This window comes from Mauremys mutica, chromosome 6 (genome assembly GCF_020497125.1).
Source record: "Mauremys mutica isolate MM-2020 ecotype Southern chromosome 6, ASM2049712v1, whole genome shotgun sequence".
In the NCBI taxonomy this organism is placed as follows: Eukaryota; Metazoa; Chordata; order Testudines; family Geoemydidae; genus Mauremys; species Mauremys mutica.
Genome location: NC_059077.1, coordinates 1,703,788 through 1,730,043, shown reverse-complemented (window position 1 = coordinate 1,730,043; position 26,256 = coordinate 1,703,788). Strand labels below are relative to the sequence as shown.

The following is a 26,256-nucleotide window of genomic DNA, read 5'->3' as shown; positions in this document are numbered from 1 at the left end:
ACTGATGAAGTGATGAGAACACCCTGCTGGCACAGGCTGTGAGGCCTGGAGTGTGAGAGACAAGATTACCTGCCTAAGAGCAGCCAAAGGATTCATTAAACAACATTACAGCATAACAGCTTGAGAGTCAATCTCAGAAAAAACTTCCAAACTGTAAGGAGAGGAGGACAATGGAACAAACTGCCTCAGGAAGCTCCTTCACGGGAGGGTTTCAAAAGGAGACTGGAGCCATCTGGCTTGAATGGTTTAGCCACAAGTCCTGCATCTTGGCAGGGGATTAGACGAGATGACCCTTGCAGCCCCTTCTCACCCTATGGTTCTATGATTAAATACTTTTGCGGCTTGTCCCCATAAGGGAAGATGTGTGGCAGACCACCTGTGACAAGTTTAACTCGCCTCCCCAGGTGGGGAACATGAAAGCCATGTAATGGAAGACTGGCGTCCCCTATGAGAGCACCAGGAAGCTGCAGGAGAAGGGGAAGCTCAGGAAACTTCAGAGATTGCAGAGAAGTCCCTGGTCCCAGGGGAGGTTTGGAAGCAGAGCCAGAAGGCTCAGCTTGGGCCGATACAGCCTGGGAGTGGTGGTTGAATCAGAGGAGAGATGATGAACAGGGGCCCAGCTCCAGGAAGGAGGGCTGGGGAGTCCCCTACCAAAGAGAGAGACTGAACTAGAGCTGGGACCTGGGGGGCCAGTGTGTGTACCTGAGGACTGAATAAATTGGACCCCAGAAGGGGAGTGTTTTGATCTGGAGTTTTTGAAGAGTCCAAGGAGCGAAACTGTGGCAGGGTGTCTGCAAAGCGACCGCAGGCCACGAGGGGGCGCAGTTGTGGCAGTCACCCTGTTACAGGGCTTTAAAGAGGTCTCTGCATCTCATGTCAGAGCGAAATAACCTGCAGTGCACAAGGTCTCCTTGTTGTTGTTGTTGTTGTTTTGAAGTTCACATTGCACTGGTGCAAACGTAACTCATTGCTTCCTTTAAAGTGAGTGACTTATTTTTCTTACATAGGCAAAAAGATTCTCTGTGGACGTGTCTTAGCTTCTGGTATGTGATTTAGTGCATTTTAGCTTTGGGTTCTGAGTTATTGGCTTATTTACAACCTACATATCTTTGACATCACCTTTCTGAAGTTAACCGCCTCGCTCTGTGCTGAAAATACTGAGAAGGAGAAAACAGCGAATATGGCGTGGTGATAGACACGGAATCCAAGTCAAATACTCTGCTCCTTGGGAGCGTATCTCTTTGCATGTCAGACTGTAACTGGCTTCCATTATCTGTGAGAAAAGTTAAACAACGTTGGACAAAAATAGGTTTCTGGTGCAGACAAATAAGGGTTCTGGTGTATGCCTTGGGGGAGGGGAGGGGTTACGCTGTGCTAGGACGCACTTTCCTGGAAGTCAGTCGGTCTGTGTTTGCTGCGGCAGCCTTTCCATTTTTCATTCCATACGCTAGTGACTCTGATTAAGGGCTCCAGCTTGATTCCATTCAAGTTAGTGACATTTTGCTGTTGACTCCAATGAGAGCAGGATCAGACATGCACAGCTGTGAGTCTGGGAGTGACAGTGATGTAAAACAGTGTGCAATCATAATCGGGCCCACTAGCTATATGAAGATAATACAGGCTGGAGAGCTCGAGATTACAGGCTATCCATGACTGCATAATCTGTTGCTGCAAGCATGAGACACTCACCATTAACATCCCCAGCAACCCAAAACCCGGAAACAATTCAATCTACCCAAAAAACCCAGACCCAGACCCCAAGTGAGACGTTTTACCCCAAAAATGGAGGAGATGCAGAGAAGTCCAGTAGGGTCTTCATGATTGTCTGTGGAAGGTGATCTGATGCGAGGGTGATGGGCAGCAATGCAATATCCTACGATAGTTGGTTCAGCACTGCGGCTGGGAAGTCCAAGAACAGACAAAGCAGGATGTATGTAGTGCACTCGTGTGAGATCCCTTCTGAGCTACCATCACACTTGCTTCACTGGCCCATCGGCTGCTCCATTTGCCTTTCTAGGTCATTTAACGTGTTATATTTGCCTCACATTGTGTCCTTCTGGCTCCATCCTTTGTGCCATCCTGAGTTTATTCTGCCTTTTGGAATTGCAGTCAACACCCAGAGCCACCTGGACTTAGCAAGTAACCAGTGTTAGGCCTTTCAGCTTTCCCTTCACTTCCTCTTGGTAACAGCTACTGCTTGGTATTAAAATTGTTACCATTGTCTCACCACTTATTCCCCCCTGCACCTTGTTTTTCAAGTCTGTGCACAAGCAGGAGTTAATTTGTTCTCTTATTATCAAAACTGCTGCCTCAGCGTTACAAGTTCACACGAGCTGGAGTAGGGTTACTTGAGGGAAAAATGAGTATTCCCTGTGATGCTCTGCAGTAGAGTCCCCCCCGTAATTGTTCTTTAGCAAAGACAAGACTAGAAATATGAATTTAAATTAGACAAAAACAATCACAACTATAGGAAAAACTGTTGCAGTGATAAAATGAGCTGGGGAATGAAGCCAGCTTCCAGGGAGGCAGTGAAGTCACTAAATCTTTCACCTGCTGATTGCTAGAAATGTTCTAGAGATGTTACACTCCCGCCACAACAAGCAGCAGCCAGTGAATGGATTAGATGACTTCATGTGGGACCCTACCAATGTTAAGCACTTGGTTTCACTCCCCTTCCGTCCTCCGAACCCCCCACAAACTATTCTAGACATTCCAAGCAATTTTGAGCTAATGCTGTATTTCTAAAACCAGTTTCAGACATTACTCTGGAGCTTTTACACTACGATAAAGGTGTGCATTGAGCCAGCCCTGCAATGTCATTTCAGATTGATTAATACAGCGACGTACCAGTGCAGCCTGTTTGCATGGTCGTGTCTCTCTGGGATGATTGCATCAGCATGGCTGTGGCCAGCCTGAAAGCTTACATTTCCCATCCCATCCAGAAGGCCCTGGGCTGAGGGCAGATTTTTCAATGTTTTCATCTTGATGCACATGGATCTATATGCAAAACTCCAGTGAATGCTAATGAGAGTTCCGTATGTAAATATCACACACTGTACCTGTGCATGGAGATGAGAATAATAGGTCCCTTTGTCCCTGGCTTTGGGAGCTAGGAAGATGTGGCTTTTCCCTTAAACACCTTGGGTCTGGAGGACAGGGCATGGTCTAACAGCAAACAAACTATAGTTGCATGAATGCAAAGGTGGCATGCTATTTTGAGAACAGTCTCAGGCCCTGAAACTGCCTGTACGCAGCACTGGCTGAGCTGCAGTTACTTGTAGCTGATATTTACTGGACAGGTTATTCTGTGCAATTAAAATGAAAAGTGTTGCTATACATGTAGTGAAGTGTCACCAGGGGAAGCTCAATGGAAGATAATGGACTGGTGCATACCTATACCAGTGTGAATTTGATGCATAGTCTTTTCCGTGCCATTTCAGACTCTTGGGTATTAGCTGCACTATCCCAACTCTGGATCAGCCAGTACCTGATGTTTCCGAGCAAAGTCATGTTAATCCTCCCATAATGCACCTGGCCAGTTGTGCCATGCTGTATGTGCTGGGCATTTCTCACTGACGCTTCTGGCAATGATCCTGTGCCATGAAGCAGGGGTTCTATCCCTCCTCTCTGAGCTTGCAGACCTGGAGATTTTATAGGTCAGGAAGTTCCCCAGCCACAGGCTTTAAGGCTAGAATAATCCGTCAGTCTGCTTGTATCTCCCGGCGTGTGTGCAGGCGTGGACACTGCTGTACACCTGTGGATAGACTGTCACACTTGCTTAATTAAATGTGTGCGCTCTTGTCACCCTCTGGGAACTGAATAGGACTATGCAAGCTGCAGAGTTGACCTCTCTGGGGTGTTGCCATTTTATCACCCTCCAGTAACTGCAGCCTACAGAGGCTATAACATTGACCTCCAAGGGATGACTCGTACAAGACAATGAATTGCTGCACTCTGTCCCTGAAGAATGTGCATGTCTGTGGGCCTGTGGCCTAGGGGAAGAGATGATACAGATGCACTCGCACTTAGTGTGTTTAACATGGAATTGTGAATAAAGCATTTCTGAGAATAATGGGATCTGTAAGAGGAATCCCCTCTGGGTTCTGTGCTGAGGTTCTCCTGATAGACACTACTTGAGGGTCAAAGAACTGAATGACAGAAACTGGGAGGGGCCGGGGACTGCCGTGAAGACCATGTCCTCCCTCTCCAGACATCTCCGCTCTGGCTGACACTGCCATCGGAAAAGCAAGAGAAGCTGCTCTTTTTCTGAAATCCCATGGATCACGTTCATGTTCACAAAGGCTTTGTGCAGGAAATGGCAGGGGCGGAGGAGGTGGAAATGGAACACAATGCTGCAGTGCAGCCCTTAAGAAACTCTTCCTCCTAGCGCTTGTCTAGATCAGTGGGCCCTGCCCCTCCATGACCCTTAGTGGGGCAACTTTGAAGCTCTGAGGGCTGATCGCCTGGTACTGCTCTCTGACAGGTTTGCTCTACTCACCGCTGGATGGCGGCGCCTCCCGGGGATTCACGTGGTGAGGCCGGCGCCCCTTCCAGCAGTTACACCCCGTCAGTTTCTCCCCTGCAGCCCCTCTCTCGCTCTCAGGAGCCACGGTGTCCTCTTCAGGACTCAGCCCTCCGGCCAGGTCACTACTGTGATTTCCCCTTCTGGGGGAGCGTATCAAGGTTCCCGCTCTCCGGCAGTATCGGGCAGTCGTCTGCTTCACTGCCTCACGGTGCCCCTCCCGCGGGGGAGGGGGGAGGGCAGGGGAACCTGGGCCCACCCTCTACTCCGGGTTCCAGCTCAGGGACCCTCAACACAGCAGCCAAGGTCCTTTCCCTGCACCTTGCTGCCTTTCCCTGAGCTGCTTCTGTACCTCCTGGCCTTCCCCGCTCCTCTGGGTTTGCCAGTCTCTTCCCTCCGTCCTCCCAGGGACTAACTTTAGAGAACTCATCTCTGCAGCGTCCAAACACTCCTCTCTTCCCAGGGATGACTGCAGCCTTTCGCAGCTGCCCCTTCGCTGCCAGCCTCCTGGCTTTTGTAGAAACCTCCCTGTCCCTCGCAGGTGAGCGTCTATCTGATTAGCTGCCTCCAGCCTAAAGCTCCGCTGCTTGCGGCCTAATTCAGCTCTTGCAGGGCCAGTGCGGAGAACACACCCCATCAGATGGTCTGTTGTGGTCTGGTGCTGTTTCCAGCTCCACATCTTGAGGGCTTGCAGAGAACTCTCCGTGGTGCCTTAGCGTAGTCCTCTGTGTAGGGTTGCACCAGGGTTTTCCCAGTGCACAGATCTCATGCAGCCTCCTCAGGTAGAACTGCATCCTTACTGCTTTAGTCCTGCATCGAGTCTCTGCCACCCAACCCCCCCAGACACTTCAGTGTCACAAAGGTACCGTTCTCCCTGCGCACAGGGCCAGCCCAAGGCAGGTTGTACACACAGCCTAGGTCTCGTGCTGGCTCACCGGACGGGCTGAATTTCCCTTAGATGTGAGCCAGGACTGGGCCACAGTGAGGGAGCTTCTGACTCCTCAAACACCTTGTCTCGTCTTTGATAAGTCCAGCTGAGGCGGGTGCCTGTGACTGGAGGCTTAAAGGATCCCTGCGTGCAGCACGTGTGTTAGATACAGCCATTGCCTTGCAAATAGCAGCAGGAAATGTTGTATAACACACATTTTAAGAGTGCTGTAATCTCTCTGTGCTCTGACCAGCCTGGCTGTTTTCCTACCCTCAGCTAGTGATTTTCTATTCACGCTGGCATGATTAGCCTTCCACAAGCCCTCCCGAGTATCCCCCGGAGGCTCACTGAGGATGGTCGGGAAATGTGCACTAAACGCAGACACATTTTGGGGTTTGCTGCTGCTGCAGGTGGTAATTATTCCCTGTGGGTTTCTCTAGCAGCCCAGGTATGAGCAGCAGTTCACAGTCAAACAAACACACACAGCTTTGATTTTGACCTCCCTCAACTTCCATTGACTTCAGGGACCAGCAAGGGCCCCCAGCACCCCGTACAGGCCCCGTCTACTTGAGGGAGCACCTCTTCCTGTGGTCGTGTCTCCCCATCATAGCAGTGAGGGTGCTGGTGAGTGGGGGAGACAGAACTTTCCTGGGAGCTGGCCCTCAGCTCACTCGCTGACACAGAATGACCCTGGGCCTCCTTGGGCTCAGAACTAAATGCAAAACTCTGCTCCGCCACCGCGCGTTTTTAACGCCCACTCCCGCAGAGACTCGATTATCAACAAAGGGAAGGGCCAGAAACTGACCCTGCTCGCTTTTCTATGGGCTGGCAAAGGCGAGAGAGTCGTTTCTATTTTAAAGCCTGGGGAGGTGTGTGTTATGATGGCGACAGGGCCATGTAGCTACCTAGGCAGATAGGACAAAGGTCAATGGAAGGAGGTCACCACGTTCCTGTTGGAAGTGCGATGTGGTTGTGTTGTGGATTTCCTGGTAATGCCATTGGATGGTTAATGGTGGTTACGGGGTGAAGTATCGCTGAGCGAAGGGCTCTGCGGAAGGCGGGGAGCTTACAGAAGGGAGTCCCTGGGTAGTTACGTTCAGGAAGGCAGTGCCCAGTGCAGAGGGGTGGCATGGAAGAAGCACAAAGGAGAGTGGCAGGAGGAGGTGGCTAAGAGAGGTGGAGTAGGGATGGTCCGAGCACTGAGGTGGGGCCCAGGGCTCTGCTGTTCAGCTGAGCAACTTCTGCCAACAAAGAGATGGTGAGCGCTGCTCTGTGATGTGACAAGGACGAAGACACGTCTTCACTCACTGCAATAAATACAGCTAGTGTTACAAGCCATGGGCCTAGATCCAGGCTCCCAAACTCCTGAGCCGGGCTGTGCACAGCCCGACTCTAGATCTTCAATTCCCATCACTAAAGTCCCTCTCTTACCCGAGGCCAGAGTGTGTATTACACACGCACACGCACACGCACGCGCACGCGCACGCACACGCACACGCACACACACACACACACACACACACACACACACACCAGTGAGATGATGTTGCACAATTTATTATGGATTGAAAGGGCCAAGTTCAGGGGGGAGGTGGCGGGGATGGATTACAGATTGGGACCAAGTTCTGCTCAGTTCCATTGCTGTAAATCCAGAAGATTCCTGCTGAAGTCACTGGAGGTAGGATTTACACTAGGGTGTGGCCCTGGGGGCGAGAGAGGTGTAATGGCACAGGTATAAATGGCACAGTAGCTCGCACTGATCTGGTAGTGTGTGCCCATAGTGTGGCTTACACAGCTGTGGTATCCTGGCAGGATGTTGGATGGTGCAGGGGACAGGCCCCTTTATCTTATACCCTCCTGGTAGGGGGTGTAGCCGGAAAAGCTGCTTTCTTCCCTGCCGTGTGTAAATTGTACTTGTCCTGTACTCCTGCTGAATCCTAATCAGTGTGAGTCCCATTATTGTCGACACACCTGCTGAACCTGTTTTTTTATCAGCGCACACCTGAGGTGTAACTTACATCACCCTCTTGGAGTCAGGTGTCACGGTGGTGGGCACAGTATAAGAACCTGGATGGATGGATGGATAGATAATTTGGCCCAGAAGCTTCTATTCAAGTTGCACCCAAGAAACCAGCTCTGCAGTGGTATGAATCCAGAGCCATTTCTTTGAAATCACTGGTGTTGGTCTGAATGTCCACCGGGGCCTGTGACCAGACTCTGGCTCGTGTCCTCAGGGGTTCATTTGACTGAACTTGGCCAGCCGGGGGGGGGTGTGGAGTTTCCCAGTGGCTCTCCTGGGAAAGCAGGATGTGCTTTGTGGTGATCCTCCCACTCTCAAGTCACTCCACAGCATCACCTTCCTGTGCCCTCTTCAGCTACTCCCACAGCAGGTCAGCCGGGGCGGGAGGGTGCGGTACAGACAGTAAGGGGAGCGGGGAGAGGCTGGCACGGGGGTGCCTGCTCAACAGACCTGTCAGTGAACTCCAGGGTGGGTTTGCTTCTTAGCAGTCCCCAGCTCAGGAGAATCCTGACCTGTGAGGGGCTGAGTGCAGAGACCTAGGAAGATTGGGGGTGGGGGGGGGCGCAGAGCAGGTAAACTAGGGGTGTTGTGGGGAGTGAGGGGCTGGACAGCTGGGGAACCATCCAGGGTTCATTAGGCATCATGTGTCTCATGGGGTTTTTTGCCCTGTAGCACCCCCTGCTGGCTGAGTGTGGCACTGCAGGTGCTCCCTGCCTCAGTTTCCTCTCCCCAGGGTTCTCTCTCTCTCTCTCCCCCCCAGCAGGGGTTGGTGTGGCTCAGCCCCCCGGCTGGGTAGCTCTCAGAGTTTACTCCCCTTCTGGGGTAACGAAAGTTGACACACACAGTTTTCACTCTGCTGGGGCTCCTCTTCGGCCCGCTTTCTGGGCTCCCTTTAAATCTGTCTCTGCAGGGACAGGGCACTGACTTCCAGGCTACTTCCCTGCAATTCTTCCAGGACCTTCCACAGCAGCCCCCCCTTGCTCTCTGAGTGGGGCCCGGGGGCTGACCGGACAGGGCTGGCAAGCCTCAGGCCCCTGGCTCTTAAAGGGGCAGGCCACCCTGGCACAGCCTGAAGAAACTTTTCAGTGTCTTTGGCTTCCTTCAATTAACCTCAAAAATATTGCCTGCTCCTGCTGCCCCAGGAGCAGGTGAATTGGCAGCTAGCGATGAGGCTGCTGGTCAGTGGGGGAATCAAACCCTGCAGCCATTGCTTTGTAAGGTGCTTGCAGTGGTCAGGGGGGCAGCCCAGCTTTGCTGCACAGGCTCTAGCTTATTAAGTTATTGACCATGGAGGAGAGGTTGCTTGTGGACCTAGGCAGGATGGAAAATCCCGATGCAAGCGGCTATGCTGTAAGTGAACTGATAACGCTGTGCCATCCCTGGTCCTCCAGACGCTTAGTGTATGTGCTTCACGTCACACCCATGAGCAGCCTCAGTGAAGTCCAGGGCGAAAGGGTAACTGAAGAAATAAAGATTAAAAAATGGAATCCTCACCAAGGCAGGTAACGTGGATTCCAGTGTGACTGAAAAGCTGGGGAGCAAGCCAGCCCGTGGGATCTACGAGGAGAAGCGTGGTCCACGCCACACAAGTCAGAGCAGTTTGGGGTTAGATCCCCTTCTGTTTAAAAGGAGACAGAAGGAACAAACCTGACAAGGGGGGAGTCGTACGATGTGAGTACAAAGCAGCAGCGAAGACAGAGTGGGAGACTCATATAATGAAGTATCAGAGGGGTAGCCGTGTTAGTCTGGATCCGTAAAAGCAGCAAAGAGTCCTGTGGCACCTTATAGACTAACAGACGTTTTGGAGCATGAGCTTTTGTGTGTGAATGCATCCGATGAAGTGGGTATTCACCCACGAAAGCTCATGCTCCAAAACGTCTGTTAGTCTATAAGGTGCCACAAGACTCATATAATGAAATGTCATCAGCTAATGTGGTAACATTAAAAAAAAAAAAAGCTGTGCCCAAGGAGAGAGGGAAACTGTCAGGCAAGGAGAGAGCAGGGGGCACATTAAATATGGAGAGGAACCAAAATCAGGTGGCCCAGGGAATGGCTGAAGTAGCGCTCAAGAGGTGAGGAGAATGAGACCCTTGAGAGAGCGAATGTTGCAGCTGAGCTGTCAGAAGCAGGAGAAATGCTCTGTACTGGGAAGGGCAGAGAATTCCTGGTAGAACAAGTATTTATCAGCAGGAAATCCTGCGTGAGAATGATCCGACTCCCAAGGAGAGCAGTCCTGCCTGCTGTTTCCTAGGCTACGTCTACACTACCCGCCGTATCGGCGGGTAGCGATCGATTTTTCAGGGATCGATATATCGCGTCTCATCTAGACGCGATATATCGATCCCCGAACGCGCTTATATCGATTCCGGAACTCCACCACCGCGAACGGCGGTGGCGGCGTCGATATGGAGAGCCCCGGAGATCGATCCCGCGCCGTGAGGACGGGTAAGTTATCGATATAAGATACTTCGACTTCAGCTACGTTATTCACGTAGCTGAAGTTGCGTATCTTATATCGATTTTTCCCCTTAGTGTAGACCAGCCCTTAGTTTGGCTGTTTGTATTAATTCTCTGCATTGCCGTATGTGGGAAAAAGATTGAATGAAAGCTGCCCCTCATGACCCTTCTGAAAATAGACATATTCTAGGAGATCAGCAGTGACAGGCCATGTGCTTCAGAGGCTGCTTGCAGGGGTGGAGAGGTTCTCTGCATGTCCTTTCTGCACCCTCTCCCTCTGTCACCTGTGCAATGGCCCCAGTCCTGCTGCACGCAGGGTCTCCTGTGGCTCTTCCTTTGACTGGAAGATTTGGACCTAATAAACAAACCCCAATTTCATTGCTAGGCTCTTCCAGGAGCAGCCCCCGACCACCCTTGTGCACGTGGCCGAAGAATCCTTTGCTTTCATATTGCTATTATGAATCAGTTCATTCATGAATGTATTTCCCTTTTTATTCGTATTCCAGCCCCACCCACTGCAAGTGAGATACTGTCCACCCGCAGAGAAGTCACCGTAGCTCCTTCCCTAAAGAACACCCGGGGAAGGAGACAGACAGACAAACGGGATGGGGGAGGAGGAGAAGTAACAACACAGAAAGGCTTTTAATTTCAAATAAATGACTTCACAATGCTCCCCACACCTGGCCGTTCTGAGCTGGCTCATTTCTTGCAGGCATTCGGTAGAACTGGTCTTGAGGAGAGGGCAGTGGCTTCCCAGATGCATTCAGCAAGTGGCTTCCATGTTTAAAGGGCAGCATGACCGGAAGCACCAAGGTGACTGTGGGAGACATGGACACATGGAAGTCAAGGCTTGCATCAGTGGTGGAGGGTGAAGTGGTGGGAGACAGGCAGATGGGGGCTGCATTGTGAAGGGTTTTGGAAGTGAGGACAAGAAACTTGAACTTGGTCCCCTGGAGGAGGGGGAGCCAGGGGCACAGTCAGAGAGTCTGAGGGACTGGCCAGGAAGATGATCTTGACAGCTGCACTCCATATGTAGAAGGCAATATGGGCATCCCGGAGACCAGAGGAGGAATTGGAATAAGGTTTTATAAAGAGCATAAGCCCTCATGCTTTGTGACAGAAGCCAGCCACTAGCAGCCTTGGAGCTGGGAGGAAACCCTGTGGTTTGGTTATGACGTAGTCTGTGTGGTTTCTTGCACCTTCCTCTGTAGCATCTGCTACCGGTAACTGTTGGAGACAGCAGACTGGATGAGAAGGACCCCGGTCCTATTCTGGTATGGCAGCTCCTCTGTGCCTAAAGAGAGCGAACTGGCTTTGGAATGAAACCAGGGCCGGGCTCTCTGGTGCTCAGAAATGGATCGATCCACTCACAAGTTCCTCCTTTTGCTTCCCCCTTTTGGCTTTTTCTCTGCCTTTTCGTTTCCCTTTCTAAACCCTCCACACGAGCAGGGGATACGGAGCAAGAGCAGCAGTGGCCCCTAGGATCCAGGCTGGACATTCCCGGGCTGGGCACTTTGCCTTCCTGCCCGAGTGTTTCGCAGCTTGGTGGGATTGGCAGTTTTATTTTTTATTTTTTTAAAGGAGCAGATCCACTTTCTCTATCTACAGGAAACAGGAGGGGAAAAAAGACAGAAAAATTTGGCAAGTAGCCAAGGCCGGTCAGTGAAGTCAGTAGTAAGGAATTAAGAGTAAATTTAGTCACCAGTTCATCACAGCGCAAACCGGGTCTGCAGTGGGTTTTAATATCGGAGAAAAACCCTATCGTGCTTGTTTCCCACTTTAGAGTAACTTTGCTTTCCGAGATGCACATCCTGCGTGTGCAATAAGCACAGGAGTTTGTTGATCTGGAGAGGGGATAAAGCAGCGTATAAATGAGAAGAGAGGAGTGTATTCGAGTGCTATGGAGGGCAGTAGCTGTTGCTGTGACTTTTAAAAGCCCTCAAGGGTAAGATTTAATGCTTTCTTTTGCCTTGTTTGTTTTTCAGTCAGCTTCAGCTGTAGAAAGTTTGCATTTTTAGACATGGAAGCTTTGTAAAGTCTGACCAAAATGCGTTGGTTTTGGGGGGAGTTTATGACTAAATTGGCACCATTGCTGGGTGGAGCGAGCTGAACTCTGTATGCTTTTAAACACAGACTATTTGGGGAAACTCTGCTATTGTTTGAATTGTTTCACAGTGAGGAAAGTGCAGTTTGCTTTTCTTTCTGCAAAAATCTCTCTCCACAGCTGTTAAGAAGTAATATGAAAACCATCACTAGCTTGTTCAAATGTGTCCAGTGCAAATCAGTTCGGCTTTCCAGATGTGTCAGTTTAGGGAGTATGTTATATGGAAGCTGATGGCTGATATTGGGTCATTACTTCAGATCGTGACAGATAACTGACTGAATCTCTTTCCCAGCAATTATCTTGGCACATTGTAGGGCTCTGAGTCTTTTCATATGGACACAGTTTTATGAGTTTCCTAGCATGACATTTTGATTTAAAAAATAGAACGATACAAAATGAACATAGTACACGTTCAATGGATTAAAAAATGGCTAACTGGCAGGTCTCAAAATATAATTATAGATGGGGAATCATCATCAAATGGCTGCCTTTCTAGTGGTCTCCCTCAGGAATTGGTTCTTGGCCCTGTGCTCTTTAACATTTTATCAAAAACTTGGAATAAAACTTACAATTATTACTGGTAAAGATTGCAGATGAGACAAAGATTGGGGGAATGGTGAGTAATGAGGACAGGTCACTGGTACGGAGTGATCTGGATCACTTGGTAAGCTAGGCACAGCAAACAATATGCATTTTAATGCTGCCAAAGGTAAAGTTGTACATTAGCAGCAAAGAAAGCAGCCCATACTTATGGGATGGGGGACTCTTTCCTGGGAAGCAGTGACTCTAAAAAGATTTGTGGGTCATGGTGGATAATCAGCTGAACATGAGCTCCAGGGCAATGTGGCTAATGTGATCCTGGGATGTGTAAACAGAGGAATGTTGTTTGGGAGCGGAGATGTTACATTACCTTGTATTTGGCACTGGTGTAACCACTGCTGGAAGACTTTGTCCAGTTCTGGTGCCCACAATTGAAGAAGGAGGTTGATAAATTGCAGAGGGTTCAGAGAAGAGCCATGAGAATGAGTAAAGGTTTAGAAAACCTGCCTTACAGTGATAGACTCAAGGAGCTCAATCTATTTAGCTTAACAAAGAGAAGGTTAAGGGGTGACTTGATCCCAGTCTATAGGTACCTACGTGGGGAACAGAAATTTGATAAAGGGCTCTTCAGTCCAGCAGAGGAAGGTCTAACACGATCCAGTGACTGGAAGATGAAGCTAGACAAATTCTGACTGGAAATAAGGTGTAACATTTTTAACAGGGGGGTCATTAACCCGAAGAACAAATCTCCATCACTGACCATTTGAAAAACCAGACAGGATGTTTTTCTAAAAGCTCTGCTCTAGTTCCAACAGAAATTAATGGAGGGCAGTCGTATGGGCCCAGGAAGTCAGTGCCATGCAGGAGGTCAGACTGGATGATCACAAAGACTCCAAGGCCAGAAGGGACCAGTGAAAACCTTCAGCTTTGAAGAGCTCTTCAGAATGTGATCACTGAAGGGCTGGCTCGGCTCAGAGCCTCAGCAGAGCTCTCTGGTTGCCCTATTTTTGATTAAAAGGAAAACCTGTTGGGCTTCTAGGAAATATTTCAACTTGTCAGTCGGTGCTACTAGAGTACAGGTTGGGTCACTACTTCCAGCATGAGTCCCATTTGCAGAATTCATCACCTAGGTTTCCTAGAACTTATTCCAGGCTGAAACCAGTCAAACCCAGCCTCAGCCCAAGGCAGCGGGGGAGGTCCAGTGGTCGGGTTGTTGGCCTGAGGTTCAGAAGGCCTGAGTTTAATTCTCTGTTTTGCCACAAGCTTCCTGTGTGAGCGAAGGCAAGTCACTTCATCTCTTGGTGCATTTGTTCCCCATCTGCCCTACCTCCGGGACGTTCTGGGACGCTATGGACATTCACCGTTGTGAGGTGCTCACACACTGCAATGAGGGGGACTAGATTGTGACTAGTTTTTAATTTTGTTTGAAGGCCAAAATTTTCAAATTTCAGTGCCCGAAGAGAGAGAACCGAATCCACCTTTACCTCCGGGCACCAATATTGGAACAATTTGGCTGAACTATTTAGTACTTCACATCTGCAAAGGGAGCACTGTATACAAGCATTAACTCTAGCGGCACCATTACAAAGTCAGCACTGCCCACCATTACCCTAGAGTGGTGTCTAAACACAGGAAAGTGTGCAGTGTCTTGGAGACCACTGCGTGTGTGACACCTGCTGGTAAATGTTGCCTATAGTTGCTGCAACTAAAAAGACAAGTATTGTGCCCACTTAATAGGTGGGTAAACTAATTTGGAAAGAATTAAAAGAAATTAGTTGGGAATTTGCCTATTCTATTTCACTCCAAAAATTTCTTGCAAAATCTCAACAATCCTTCCCACCCCCGCTGATACTGATGGAAGTTCCAAGCTCAGGACCTCTTCTCAGGGTGTGTAGCATTACTTCACTCAGGTCAGTTGGCTGGCACGTCCCACCAGCTGCCTTGAACTTGCTCTGGCTCTCATTAGCTACACACTTTGCCTGGGATCCAGCCCTCTAACTATTTATTGGTGAGCTATTTAGTATTTTAATGGAAGGATATTTTTGTTCTAAAGTTTGTGAAGGTTTATAGATTCTTCATCAGATGGATGCAAATAAAACCATCCGATTCCATGTCCCATTCACATGCAGAGACTAAACTGCGGTGGAGAGTGATCATGTGCGCAAATGGCATGTGCTCTGTATTTCAAATATCACATGGCTATTTACAGTGTGAGGTGCTGGCTGAGACACTGACCACACCCTCCATTCTGGACATCTGCCCTCTGATCATGAGAGTAGTGCAAAGTCTCCAGAGCTGATTGGACTCATTGCCACTTTTGACACACAGAGAGCAGAAACAGCAAAGAATCCTGTGGCACCTTATAGACTAACAGACGTTTTGCAGCATGAGCTTTCGTGGGTGAATGCCCACTTCTTCGGATGCTCTGTCTGAGCTGCCTGCCCCCCCCCCTCCATCCAGGGCTTAATTTGTCCCCCAGCTTGTCAGGGCCCTCCTGGGATGATTTAGTTGGGTTTGGTCCTGCTTTGAGCAGGGGGTGGGACTAGATGACCTCCTGAGGTCCCTTCCAGCCCTGAGATTCTATGATTCTAGGGCTGAGTAAGTCTGTTGTGAAAAGCGATATTTGTACGTTTGTTAATCACTTTTCACAGCCTCCCAGCTCGCTAACAAGTCTGCCATGACAAGTGATATTAACAAACATATAAATATCAGTTTTCACAGCAGCAGACCTACTAGCTAGCAAGTCTAAAAATAAAGCAACCAAAAAAGCAAAAGAAACAACAACAAAAAAGACACGGCACCTTCTTTTGTTTCTGTTCTGTTTAGATCCAGTCAAGAATTGAGGCGACTGTACATTATTTTTATTATTGAGTCTACAAAAAACCCCGTATATGATTACAATGAAAATTATGATTTGGACATGGATATGTGCATATTTATTTGTTTTTCCGAAAGTTAATTAAGTATTTTAGGAAAAATTGTCAGTGTGACCACCAGCGAGAGTTGGTGGCTGCACTCTGAGGCCACCAAACATTTTCTTGTGAGAACCCCTGGTCTAGATCCTGGCTCTTACCTTTAAGATTTTCGAAGGCTTGGACCTGGTTCACAGACACTCCCTCTCCCCACCAAGGCCGCTGCTCTCGTGGATGCTGAAGCAATATCCACAGTGAGACAGGCAGAGGCAGCGTCAATGGTCTTTGACTGGGGAACTCCTCTTTTCGGGGGGAGCTGAATGAGCCCCAGCTAGACTGTGCGCAGAATGCCATGCTAAAGCCTCTTTGCAGTAACAGGGGGAGAATTAATCCACTATTAAACAAAACCCACCACCCCTCAGGATGCAGGCTCTGCTAAATCAGTGACTGAGCTTGGTATGGTGAGCAATAGAGCATCCTAATTCTGTGTGTGATGCTGATGCTGTATGGGAGTTGGGAGGATGGATGAAGTGTTAACTGCTGTGGGGGTTTTTTTACATTCCAGGCTTAATGAGTTACAGCTACTCTGGAGCAACTTTGCATTAGCATTTTGGGCAGAGAGGATCTGCACAGAAAGTTTTGGATCCAGATCAAAGCCTCTCCAGGGATCTGGGGGTTTTGTTTCTGTTTATCTCTAATTCCAGGAGGGGAGAGGAGACCAAATTAATTCTCGGCACAACTCCAGTGAAGCTACACCAGGGAGGCATTTGGGCCATATACATTTTATTCAGCTCTTAGTAGAGGGAGAAAATATATACAATCTGATGTCCCTGTCCCCTCAGGTGTCTTCACTGCAGCACATGTAGGTTTGGATGGCTAACTGGTGGTAGAATTAATCTCAAATGAGAGCTGGCTTCTCCCTGTTGAAGTTACACACACATCCCCACCCACCGGAGATGGGTCAGGGTCTTTCACATGGAATTCATTTCTGGAGGTTGTTTCAACCAGATGTTTGTATTTTCTTCTTTTACAGTTTGTGTTATGAATTTGACATTATTTCTTGTATTAAATACTGTACTGGTTAGATTTCTCTGCAGCACAGAGAGCTGTATGGAAAACCTGAGCCAGGGCTGGATGTGGAGAATTTGGGGCAAGCTTTCTACATTTAGAAGCTTCTCTGAGGTCACCCCATTAGAGTGTCCTTCATGAGCAGTTCTGGCATCAGGATACTGGACTGCAAGGATGGGTGTTTGTATCTCAAGGCCTTCACTTCATGCTAGGCATCTGATCAGGGAGTGAGTCAACCTCAGAGTGGCAAAGCATATAGAGAAAATGGGACTTAATCAGAACTAACTGAATGCCAAGGCTTCTCCATATCAGGCTCGGCAGAAATTAGTGCTGTGCTGGGATATGAGCTGCAGAACTCAGACCCAGAGATACTGAAATAGTACTAGGGTACAAAGAGTATTGGCTCATTCCTGTTGTCTACGACAGCTCTTACTACAAATGAAAGAGAAACCCTGAACATGTGGAATGAGAACTGAAAGTAATGGACATTATCCCCTGGCCGAATATGCTGACCCTTGCAGCAAAGACACTGGTTGTCTGCGGCTTTGCACTGGGACTCTGTATTTCAGGGACAGTCTGTGGCTTTGTTCTCAGTGACTGTATTTTGAGGAATCATTTCCCACTAAAGCATGAGAGCTTGTTGGCGTTGCCTCGTTGCTGTTGTCCAGAAAACTTGTTTTAATTACAACCTGGGGAGTACCTCAACCTTCCCCGGCTGGCCCTGTTAGCCAGGTAAGGCTCAATTCCTGACAGCAATCATGGCAAAATCCATCAAGCACACAGGAACGGAGACTCGTCAGAGTGTGGGAGGGGGCTTTGGGCTGGAGAAGGGGGTTGGAGTGTATGAGGGGATGGACTCTGGGCAACACTTACCTCAGGTGGTTCCTGGAAGCGGCCGGCATGTTCCTGTGGCCCATAGGTGGAGATGTGGCCAGGTGGCTCTGCACACTGCCCCCATCCACAGGCGCCACCCCTGCAGCTCCCATTGGCTGCAGTTTCTGGCCAATGGGAGCTGCGGAGCCAGCGCTCGGGACGGAGGTGGCACGTGGAGCCTCCCTGGCCACCACTGTGCCTAGGGGCCACAGGGACATGCCGGCCGCTACCAGGAGCTGCATGGAGCCAGGGCAGGCAGGGAGCCTAACTTAGCCCTGTTGTGCTGCCGACTGGACTTTTAATGGCCCGGTCAGTGGTGATGACTGGCAACCCTAGCTGTCACTGTGAGTGCTAGCCTCAGGCCATTCCTGTGCACCCCAAGGCAATGTCTGAGAGTGTGGGTGGCACAAGGGAGGAAGGTGCTTTGCACCCTGTCTCCCACCTGACCTATTCCCTGTGCAGGATCAGAACCGAGTGGCTCCAAATGTCCCAGTCAACCTGGTTTGTGCAGGATGATTGGGAAACCTGAGATGATTGTGTAATTAAAAATCACCACGCAAAGAACTGCAGCCATTGGTCATATTGTTTAGGAACTGAACTCTTCCATTTGAAGGCTGCAGATCTTTATTTTTTGTGTGGCAGGGATCCTCATTGTAAATAATCTTCTCTTCTCTTCTCCAGAAATTCCATGGAATTGCACTGAAAGAAACTCTTGGGATGCCGCTATCTGGATTCAAGTTTGGAAAGAAGAAATTGAAAGGTAAGGCAGAGCCAGGCAGATCCCCGTGTCTGTGACAATCCAGAGACTGTACACACAGTACCCAGTCTCTGACTCCTACCTCCATGCTTGGGAGCACATCTGACACCTGTGGAGTTGGCCAGGGTGGCTAGGTACAGCCACATTCTGTTTACTTGCCCAGCACTGGGATCTCCCCCAGGGACGTGCTGTAAACTGAGTCCTGGTGAACAAGATAATGTTTAAACAGAACCGTGAAGCTTGAACTATACCCCGGGAATGGCTGGGTTTGGAAAATCTTGGGCTTGTCTCCTTTTGCACACAGCCCTGTGGCACTGCAGCCTCCAACAGCTGACAAAACATGCTGCTGGCAAATGAAGGTGAAGGCTTGATTGCAGCCTTTTGATGATGATGTGGAATTAATGGCAATGACCCAGGTACTCCTCCCTGCTAGGAGGCAGGGACAGGAGCAGAGAGAGTGACATGGGGTGGCAGCAGTTTGAAAGCTACAGAGCAGAGGAGTGCTAAGTGCAGCAGACTCGGCAGACCCTGCACTCCCTGGGATTCCACGTCAGAGCCTGGGACGAGAGAGAGCGGAGCTAGGAAGCAGCCGTCTGCCCAATGTGAGCTTCTCAAGAGCCCATGGAGTTTCCGTTGGAAATCCATGCAGAAATGGATGCTGCTGTGGCTGGGGAACAGCAGCAGGGAGGCCAATGGCAGCTCTTCTGGGAGAGGTCTGGCATCAGCTAAGCAATGCTGCAGTGGAGGTTGGCTCCTCACATAGAGGCCCTGGGATCCAGAGACTCTGCTTGCTGACTTTTGGGCTCTGAGGCCTTGTTCTCTTTAGACCCACGAGGCTACAAATCCCTCTCTGGCAGGAGCTTGGACAGTCATGTCCCTTGTAGCGTCCTGTGTCCTTTTCTTCTTTCCCACAAGTGTTTTAGTGGGAGCAGAGGATGGGAACCACCAACGGGCTTTTTAAATTAAGACGTGTGTAAGGAAGAACCTGAGGGGGAAATCAAAATGCCTTGGCCGTGTTCAGAAGCAAGTCACATGAGTGTCACTTGCACCTTCTGTCAGACCCTTGGCCAGGCTCATTGCACCAACTTCGACCCCCTGCCGTGTAACTTCCCCCTTTGCACACCTCCTTCCAGTGGGGCCCACTGAGTCTAAGGGAATCCACCTCACACACTGAGGCAGGTCAGAGGAGAGCGGCAGCAAAGGTATGAGACTGTGTTAAGTTCACACATCTTGTAATCCTGGGGCCAGGTCTACACTATAAACATCCACTGTTATAACTGCGCCGCTCTGGGGTGTGAAAAATGCCCCCCTTGAGCGACGCCGTTGTACCGACCTAACCCCTGGTATGGACAGCGCTATGCCAATGGGAGGGCTTCTCACATTGACAGAGCCACTGCCTCATGGGGAGGTGGATTCACTACGCTGATGGGAGACGCTCTCCTGTCAACATAATAGCGTCTTCACTGAAGCGCTGCAGCGGCGCTGGGGCAGCTGTGCCACTGCAGCATTTGAAGTATAGACCTGCCCTCGATGTGTGCTACTCTCACTCAGGTGCCTTTAGTCTTGATTAGACTGAGCGCTTTCCATCAGGCGTAACGTTCCCTCATTCCACACCATAGATACCTCGCTCTCTGTCACGAGATTGTGTTGAGAGAGACCGGAGGCATTTTCCCTTGCCTTTCCAGGGATTCTGTTTGTTTCTCTCTGTCCGAAGGGTATAAGAATATAAGAACGGCCAGACTGGGCCAGACCAATGATTCCTCTAGCCCAGTATCCTGTCTGCCGACGGTGGCCAATGCCAGGTGCCCCAGAGGGAGTGAGCCGAGCAGGGTAATTATTGAGTGATTAATGCTCTGTCATCCAGTCCCAGCTTCTGGCAGTGGGAGGTTCAGGGACACCTAGAGTATGGGGTTGTTCCTCTGACCATCTTGGCTAATAGCCAGTGATAGACCTGTCCTCCAGGAACTTCTCGTACTCATTTATGCTTTTGGCCTTCACAACATCCCTTGGCAATGAATTCCAGTGGTTCACTGCGCATTGTGTGAAGAAGAACTTTCTTATGTTTGTTTTAAACCTACTGCCTATTAATTTAATTGAGTGACTACTGGTTTGTAAAAGCAGGAAAGAATCCTGTGGCACCTTATAGACTAACAGACGTATTGGAGCATGAGCTTTCGTGGGTGAATACCCACTTCGTCAGATGCATGACCCACATGACTCCCATATGTCTGTTAGTCTATAAGGTGCCACAGGACTCTTTCCTGCTTTTACAGATCCAGACTAACACGGCTACCCCTCTGATACTGGTTTGTGTGTTATGCGAATGGGTAGATAACACTTCTCTAGTCACTTTCTCCACAACAGTCATGATTTTATAGGCCTCTGTCATATACCCCCCTTAGTCGCCTCTTTTCTAAACCGAACAGTCCCAGACTTTTTAATCTTTCTTCATTTGGAAGTTGTTCCGTACCCCTAATCATTTTTGCTGTCCTTCTCTGTATTTTTTCTCTTTTCTGAGATGTGGCAACTGGAACTGCACGCAGTCTTCAGGGTGTGGGCGTACCATGGATTTATATAGTGTCACTATGATATTTTCTGTCTTATTATCTATTCTTTTTCTAACGATTCCTAACATTCTGTTAGGCTTTTTGACTGCTGCTACACATTGAACAGATGTTTTCAGAGAACTACCCATGATGACTCCAAGATCTTTCTTGAGTTGTAACAGATAATTTAGATGCCATCATTTTGTTTGTACAGCTGGAATTATGTTTTCGAAAGTGCATTACTTTTCACTCATCGACATTTAATTTCATCTGCCATTTTATTGCCATCACCGAGATCGCTTTGTAACACTTCACTGTACAATTTGAACGTAACTATCTTGAATAATTCTGTATTGTTTGTAAATTTTACCACCTCACTGTTTACCCCTTTTTCCAGATCATTTATGAATATGTTGAACAGCTCTGGTCCCAATACAGTTCCTTGGAGTACCCCGTTATTTACCCCTCTCTACTGTGAAAACTGACTATTTACTCCTACCCTTTGTTTCCTATCTTTTAACCAGTTACTGATCCATGAGAGGACTTTCTCTTTTATCCCATGACAGCTTCCTTTGCTTAAGAGTCTTTGGTGAGGGATCTTGTCAAAGGTTTTCTCAAAGTCCAAGTACACTATATCCACTGGATCACCCTTCTCCACATGCTTGTTGACCCCCTCAAAGAACTCAGATTGCTGAGGCATGATTTCCCTTTACAGAAGCTATATTGATTCTTCCCCAACAAGTTGTGTTCATCTATGACTCCGATCAGTAGTAAAGAACAGAATGAAGTTAGGCTTACCGGCCTGTAGTTTCCAGGATTGCCTCTGGAGGCATCTTTAAAAACCAGTGTTACATTAGCTATCCACCAGTCATCTGGTACAAAGGCTGATTAAAGAATATATTGTATACCAGTTAGTCCTTCTGAAATTTCATGAGAGTTCCTTCAGAACTCTTGGGTGATACCATCTGGGCCCGGTGACTTATTACTGTTTAATTTATCAATTTGTTCCAAAATCTCCTCTAATGACACTTCAATCTGGGATGCATCCGACGAAGTGGGTATTCACCCATGGAAGCTCATGCTCCAATACGTCTGTTAGTCTATAAGGTGCCACAGGACTCTTTTGCTGCTTTTACAGATCCAGACTAACACGGCTACCTCTCTGATACCTTCAATCTGGGACAGTTCCTCAGATCTGTCACCTAAAAAGAAGAACTTGAGTGTGGGAATCTCCCTCACACCCTCTGCAGTGAAGACCGATGCAAAGAATTCTGTTAGCTTCTCCGCAACAGCCTTGACTTCCTTGAGTGCTCCTTTAGTACCTCCATCACCCAGATGTATTTAAAAAATGCTGTTAGTTTTGGTGTCTTTTGCTAGTTGCTCTTCAAATTATTTTTTGGCCTGCCTGATTACACTTTTACACTTGACTTGCCAGAGTTTATGTTCCTTTCTATTTTCCTCAATAGGATTTGACTCTAATAGCCTCTCTCACTCTGTTGTTTAGCCGTGGTGGCATTTCTTGGTCATCTTAATATTTTTTTAATTTGGGGTATACATTTAGTTCTATTATGGTGTATTTAAAGTTTCCATGTAGCTTGCAGCATTTCACTCTTGTGACTGTTCCTTTTAATTTCCATTTAAGTAGCCTCCTCATTTTTGTGTAGTTCCCCTTTTTGAAGTTAAATGTTACTGCGGTGGGTTTCTTTGGTATCCCCCACTCCCCAAGGATGTTAAATGTATTATGATATTGTTGCTATTACCAAGTGGTTCAGCTATAATCACCTCTTGGATCAGATCCTGTGCTCCATTTAGGACTAAATCAACAATTGCCTCTTCCGTTATGGGTTCCAGGACTGGCTGCTCCAAGAAGCTGTCATTAATGGTGTCTAGAAATTTGACCTCTGTATCCCGTCCTGAGGTGACATGTTCCCAGTCAATATGGGGATAGCTGAAACCCCCCATTATTATTGAGTTTTCTAGTCTTGTAGCCTCAAACTAGAATAGCTCAAGTGTGGGAGTCTCCCTCACATCGTCTGCAGTGAAGACCAATGCCAAGAATTCTGTTAGCTTCTCCGCAACAGCCTTGTCTTCCTTGAGTGCTCCTTTTTTTCTCTTTGGTGTAGATGCAAATATTATGCCCAAATTTAGGCCTTACAGTTCAGAAGAAGTTTAACAGCTTCCTGAAAGTTAATGTGTAACTCTTGAGAATGAATGGGATTTGTTCCTTTACAGCTTCCTGTTTTGATTCATACTCGGTTCAGCCCAGCGATTCTCACCAAATTTATGGGAAATAAAGAGTGAAACTAAAACTTTCAAGAGAATGAGGCATGTTTACTTTTACCCCCAAACAATCTATGTTAACGGTTATTGCTGGGGCTAGCAGAAACCTCCATCCGCCACCTCCCACCTCAAACGTGTCCCCCCCCCGATTAGATGGTCAGAAGGGAAGGGACCTTCTGGTCAGGAATGAATTCTTTGTGACTCACCAAGGAGGTTTTTGAGCCTCTTGTTGCTGGAACATGTTGCTGGAAATTGACAATAAGAGAGCCCCTGGTCAGAGCTTGGAGACCGGTTTTCATCCTGCTTGAATAATGCTTCATAAGTAGAAAAACTAATCTTTAAACAGAGCATTTACTTTTTAAGCAGTATGGGTCTGATTCCCCCTTTGCTATCACCAGTGTAACACCACTGAAGTCAGTGAACATAGGATATAGGGATACTGGATTAGAACAGGCTTGGGGGTCCCTCCAGTCCAGGGTGCTGTCTCCAAGCAGGGCCAACACTAGCTGGTTGAGAGGAAGGTGCAAGTAACCCCATAATAGTCATGTATGGGATAATCAGCCCCCCATGAAGGTTTCATCCTAATCCTTCAGAGTTAGAGACTGGCTTTTAGCCATGAAGTATGATGTCTGAGATCCCTTCCTTCCAAAGAGTGCATGAGCTTTTATATTGTTGGTAGCCGTATAACTGTTCAGTTCCTCTTTGAATCTTGCTAAAGTATTGGCCTCAGAGCCATCGTGTGACAATGAAGAGTTACCCCAGATTACACAAGTGTAAAGGAGAACGGAATTTAGCCCTAACATTCAAATCCTGCAGCTCTGAAGCCAGCAAACCTCCCCTGATGTCATTGGGAGTGTAAGCTTGGGCCGCAGGATTTCGTCAGAAAGCTGTAGAATTAGTGAACCAGGATGTCAAAGGAGGAAGGAGACTTTCTCAAAGAGTCTCTCACTTGGACTCTTGTCATAAATGGTGTCTGTTCTCAGCAAGGGGACTGCTTCAGAGGTTACATTGGTGTAATTGGATTCATCCCGTTAGGGTCAAAACCATTTCATGGTTTCTTCCTTGTGAGACGCGTACTGTGCCTTACGAGCTATGGCCTAAGCAAACGGAGTGGAGTTTTCTGTACATGTCACTGCAGTCCTGCTAAATGGTAATTAGATGAGAGACCGAAGCAGACGCTCTGAATGAGAATTTGTACTTCGGGGTTAGTTATACAAACAAGAGGAGGGACGTATGTGTACACGGTTTAAAACTAACCTTTATAACACTCGATTTTTACATTTGATACTGTTTCAAACAGTTGCACAGAAAGCTTTGGGGAGAATGTATTGCTGGGTGGCTGGCACTTGACAACGCTGATAGAGGTGAAGCAGCAAGATGCAATGCTTCGGTAGAAACCAACCAGCAGTGCTACAACGGAAGGCAAATGCAGAGCTTTTCTGATCTGCAGCCAACCATACTTCAGAGGGGTGGGGATCCCGAACTCTCACAGAGAATGGAAGAAAATAACGGTGAAGTCATGGTCTCCGTGACACCAGTGTAAATCTGGGCTGACTGTACTGATGCCCAGAGAGTTATTCCAGAGTTAATGATGTAAATGAGAACAGAATTTGGCCTTGATTAATCAATGTCAGGGAAATAAGTGTAATACTCCCCATATGAGCTAAGGGAATACACTCCATAGCTGACTCTTGGGACACTGATCGTTCCTACAGGGTTAGTCACCTTGTGTGTGGCCAATGTCTTATAGATCGTGTGGTGGTCACTAGCAGGCACTGCCTTGGGAGAAGGTGAGGCAGGAACAACCTACTCGCCAGGTCAGTCCTCTGTCTGAGCTGCCTGAAGAGGCAGGCAGGGTGCTTGAGGCGCCTGCTGGTTCTCAGAGCAGGGCTGGGCCCGGGAGGCGGGAGAGAAAGGAAAGGAGGGACCAGGGCAAGGAGAGAGCTGGCCCCGTTGCTGGGAAGAGCGATGTTAACTCAGCCTTTGTCCTTCATCAGAAAGCCCTGAGGGTGAGTGTTTTCTGCCTTCACGTTCTCTGGGTTTTTTTTGTTTTTTTTTTTAAGACTAAAACATTTAAATTTATTAACTTTACAGACGAGGCTTCCTACTCAGAAAGTAAATACCTGCTTTGGCAGGCAGGCGCATGGCCCACTGACTGGTCCACGGCTCAGTGAGCGGGGTACTGACCTCCCTGCCCGTGAGAGGAGAACGGGCCAGTCTCCACCCCGCTCTGGTGACAGGGCCCTGGAAAAGAACCGAATGGGGCTGGTAACCCACATCCCGTCCTGCGGTGAGAGGGGCCCTCATCCCTCCTGCCCCCGGGCTTGGAAATATCTGGTGATAGTCAGTGAGTCTTGCCCTGGCTTCTAAAGCGTTTCTATGGCCACAGGACACTGGGCTGAAACCTGGGGTGCTGCTGCCTTCTCTTTGATTAGCTGAAGTCAGAGCTGCATGTCTGTTTCACTGGAGAGCCTAGCTAGATTCTAGGTACGGAGCGTGCAAAGCAAAGGCACCCATTTGGAGTCATTTCTTCTCCTCCAGTCATTTCTCCCTGCTGGTGAGGATAATAGAAATGTTTGCTTTTAAAGAGGGCAGGGCCTAATATTGCACTTTATCTTCAGGTTAAACATTGACTGATCCCAAGAAGGAAATAATTCCATGTCACCTCGCAGGTCAAGAGTTGAGAATTTGGAGCCTACAAGCCTGCTGTATAGAACGAGATGGCGTCTGTACGTCATGTACTTGGACACTATGTCAGTTCAGATTAGCAGAATGTCCTGTTGCATTAGTGCCCTGCATTGGAATGCCTTCAGTGTCTTAACCACATTTGCAAATTCCCATTATGATCTGATGTTTGTTTAGTGCTGGTGCTGGACTTGATTCTGTACCAGGCACAAACCAGGCAGCCTGTGCCCAAAGCAGATCACATTTTACAACAATATTTCTCTTTTTATTTTTCTGGAGGGGGGAGAGAAATCTAGTTCCCTCTGAGGACTCTTTTGCTTTCATTAATTATGGGATACGGTAGGGATGGCTCCAGATCAGTCCTGCGGAACTAGGAGGTAGGAAAGGAAACGAGACGTTTCAGGGGGATCTTGCTCTAGGATATTTTAAAATTTAAATCCCTGACATTTGGTACAAGCTGGTTCATTCCAAGGGTACCACATGTGATCAAGCCCCAGGTCTTGATGGTCGCTGGGAGAGATGCTACTGCAGCATTCAGAGAGCGGACACTCCAGCAGGGGCTAG

General features: G+C 48.4%; 1 protein-coding gene across 3 annotated transcripts in view; it reads left to right on the top strand.

Moving 5' to 3' along the window:
• Nucleotides 1-26,256, top strand: part of LOC123372626 (phospholipid-transporting ATPase ID-like) — a 119,972-nt gene that overhangs the window by 1,042 nt on the left and 92,674 nt on the right. Inside the window, exons 1-3 of one of the 3 annotated variants that reach the window (XM_045020858.1) lie at nt 11,181-11,201; nt 11,711-11,872; nt 18,106-18,184. In XM_045020858.1, the coding sequence (XP_044876793.1) occupies nt 18,142-18,184 (43 nt within the window). In that variant the 5' untranslated portion in view covers nt 11,181-11,201; nt 11,711-11,872; nt 18,106-18,141. The other 2 variants (XM_045020862.1, XM_045020859.1) reach the window with 2 other exon arrangements.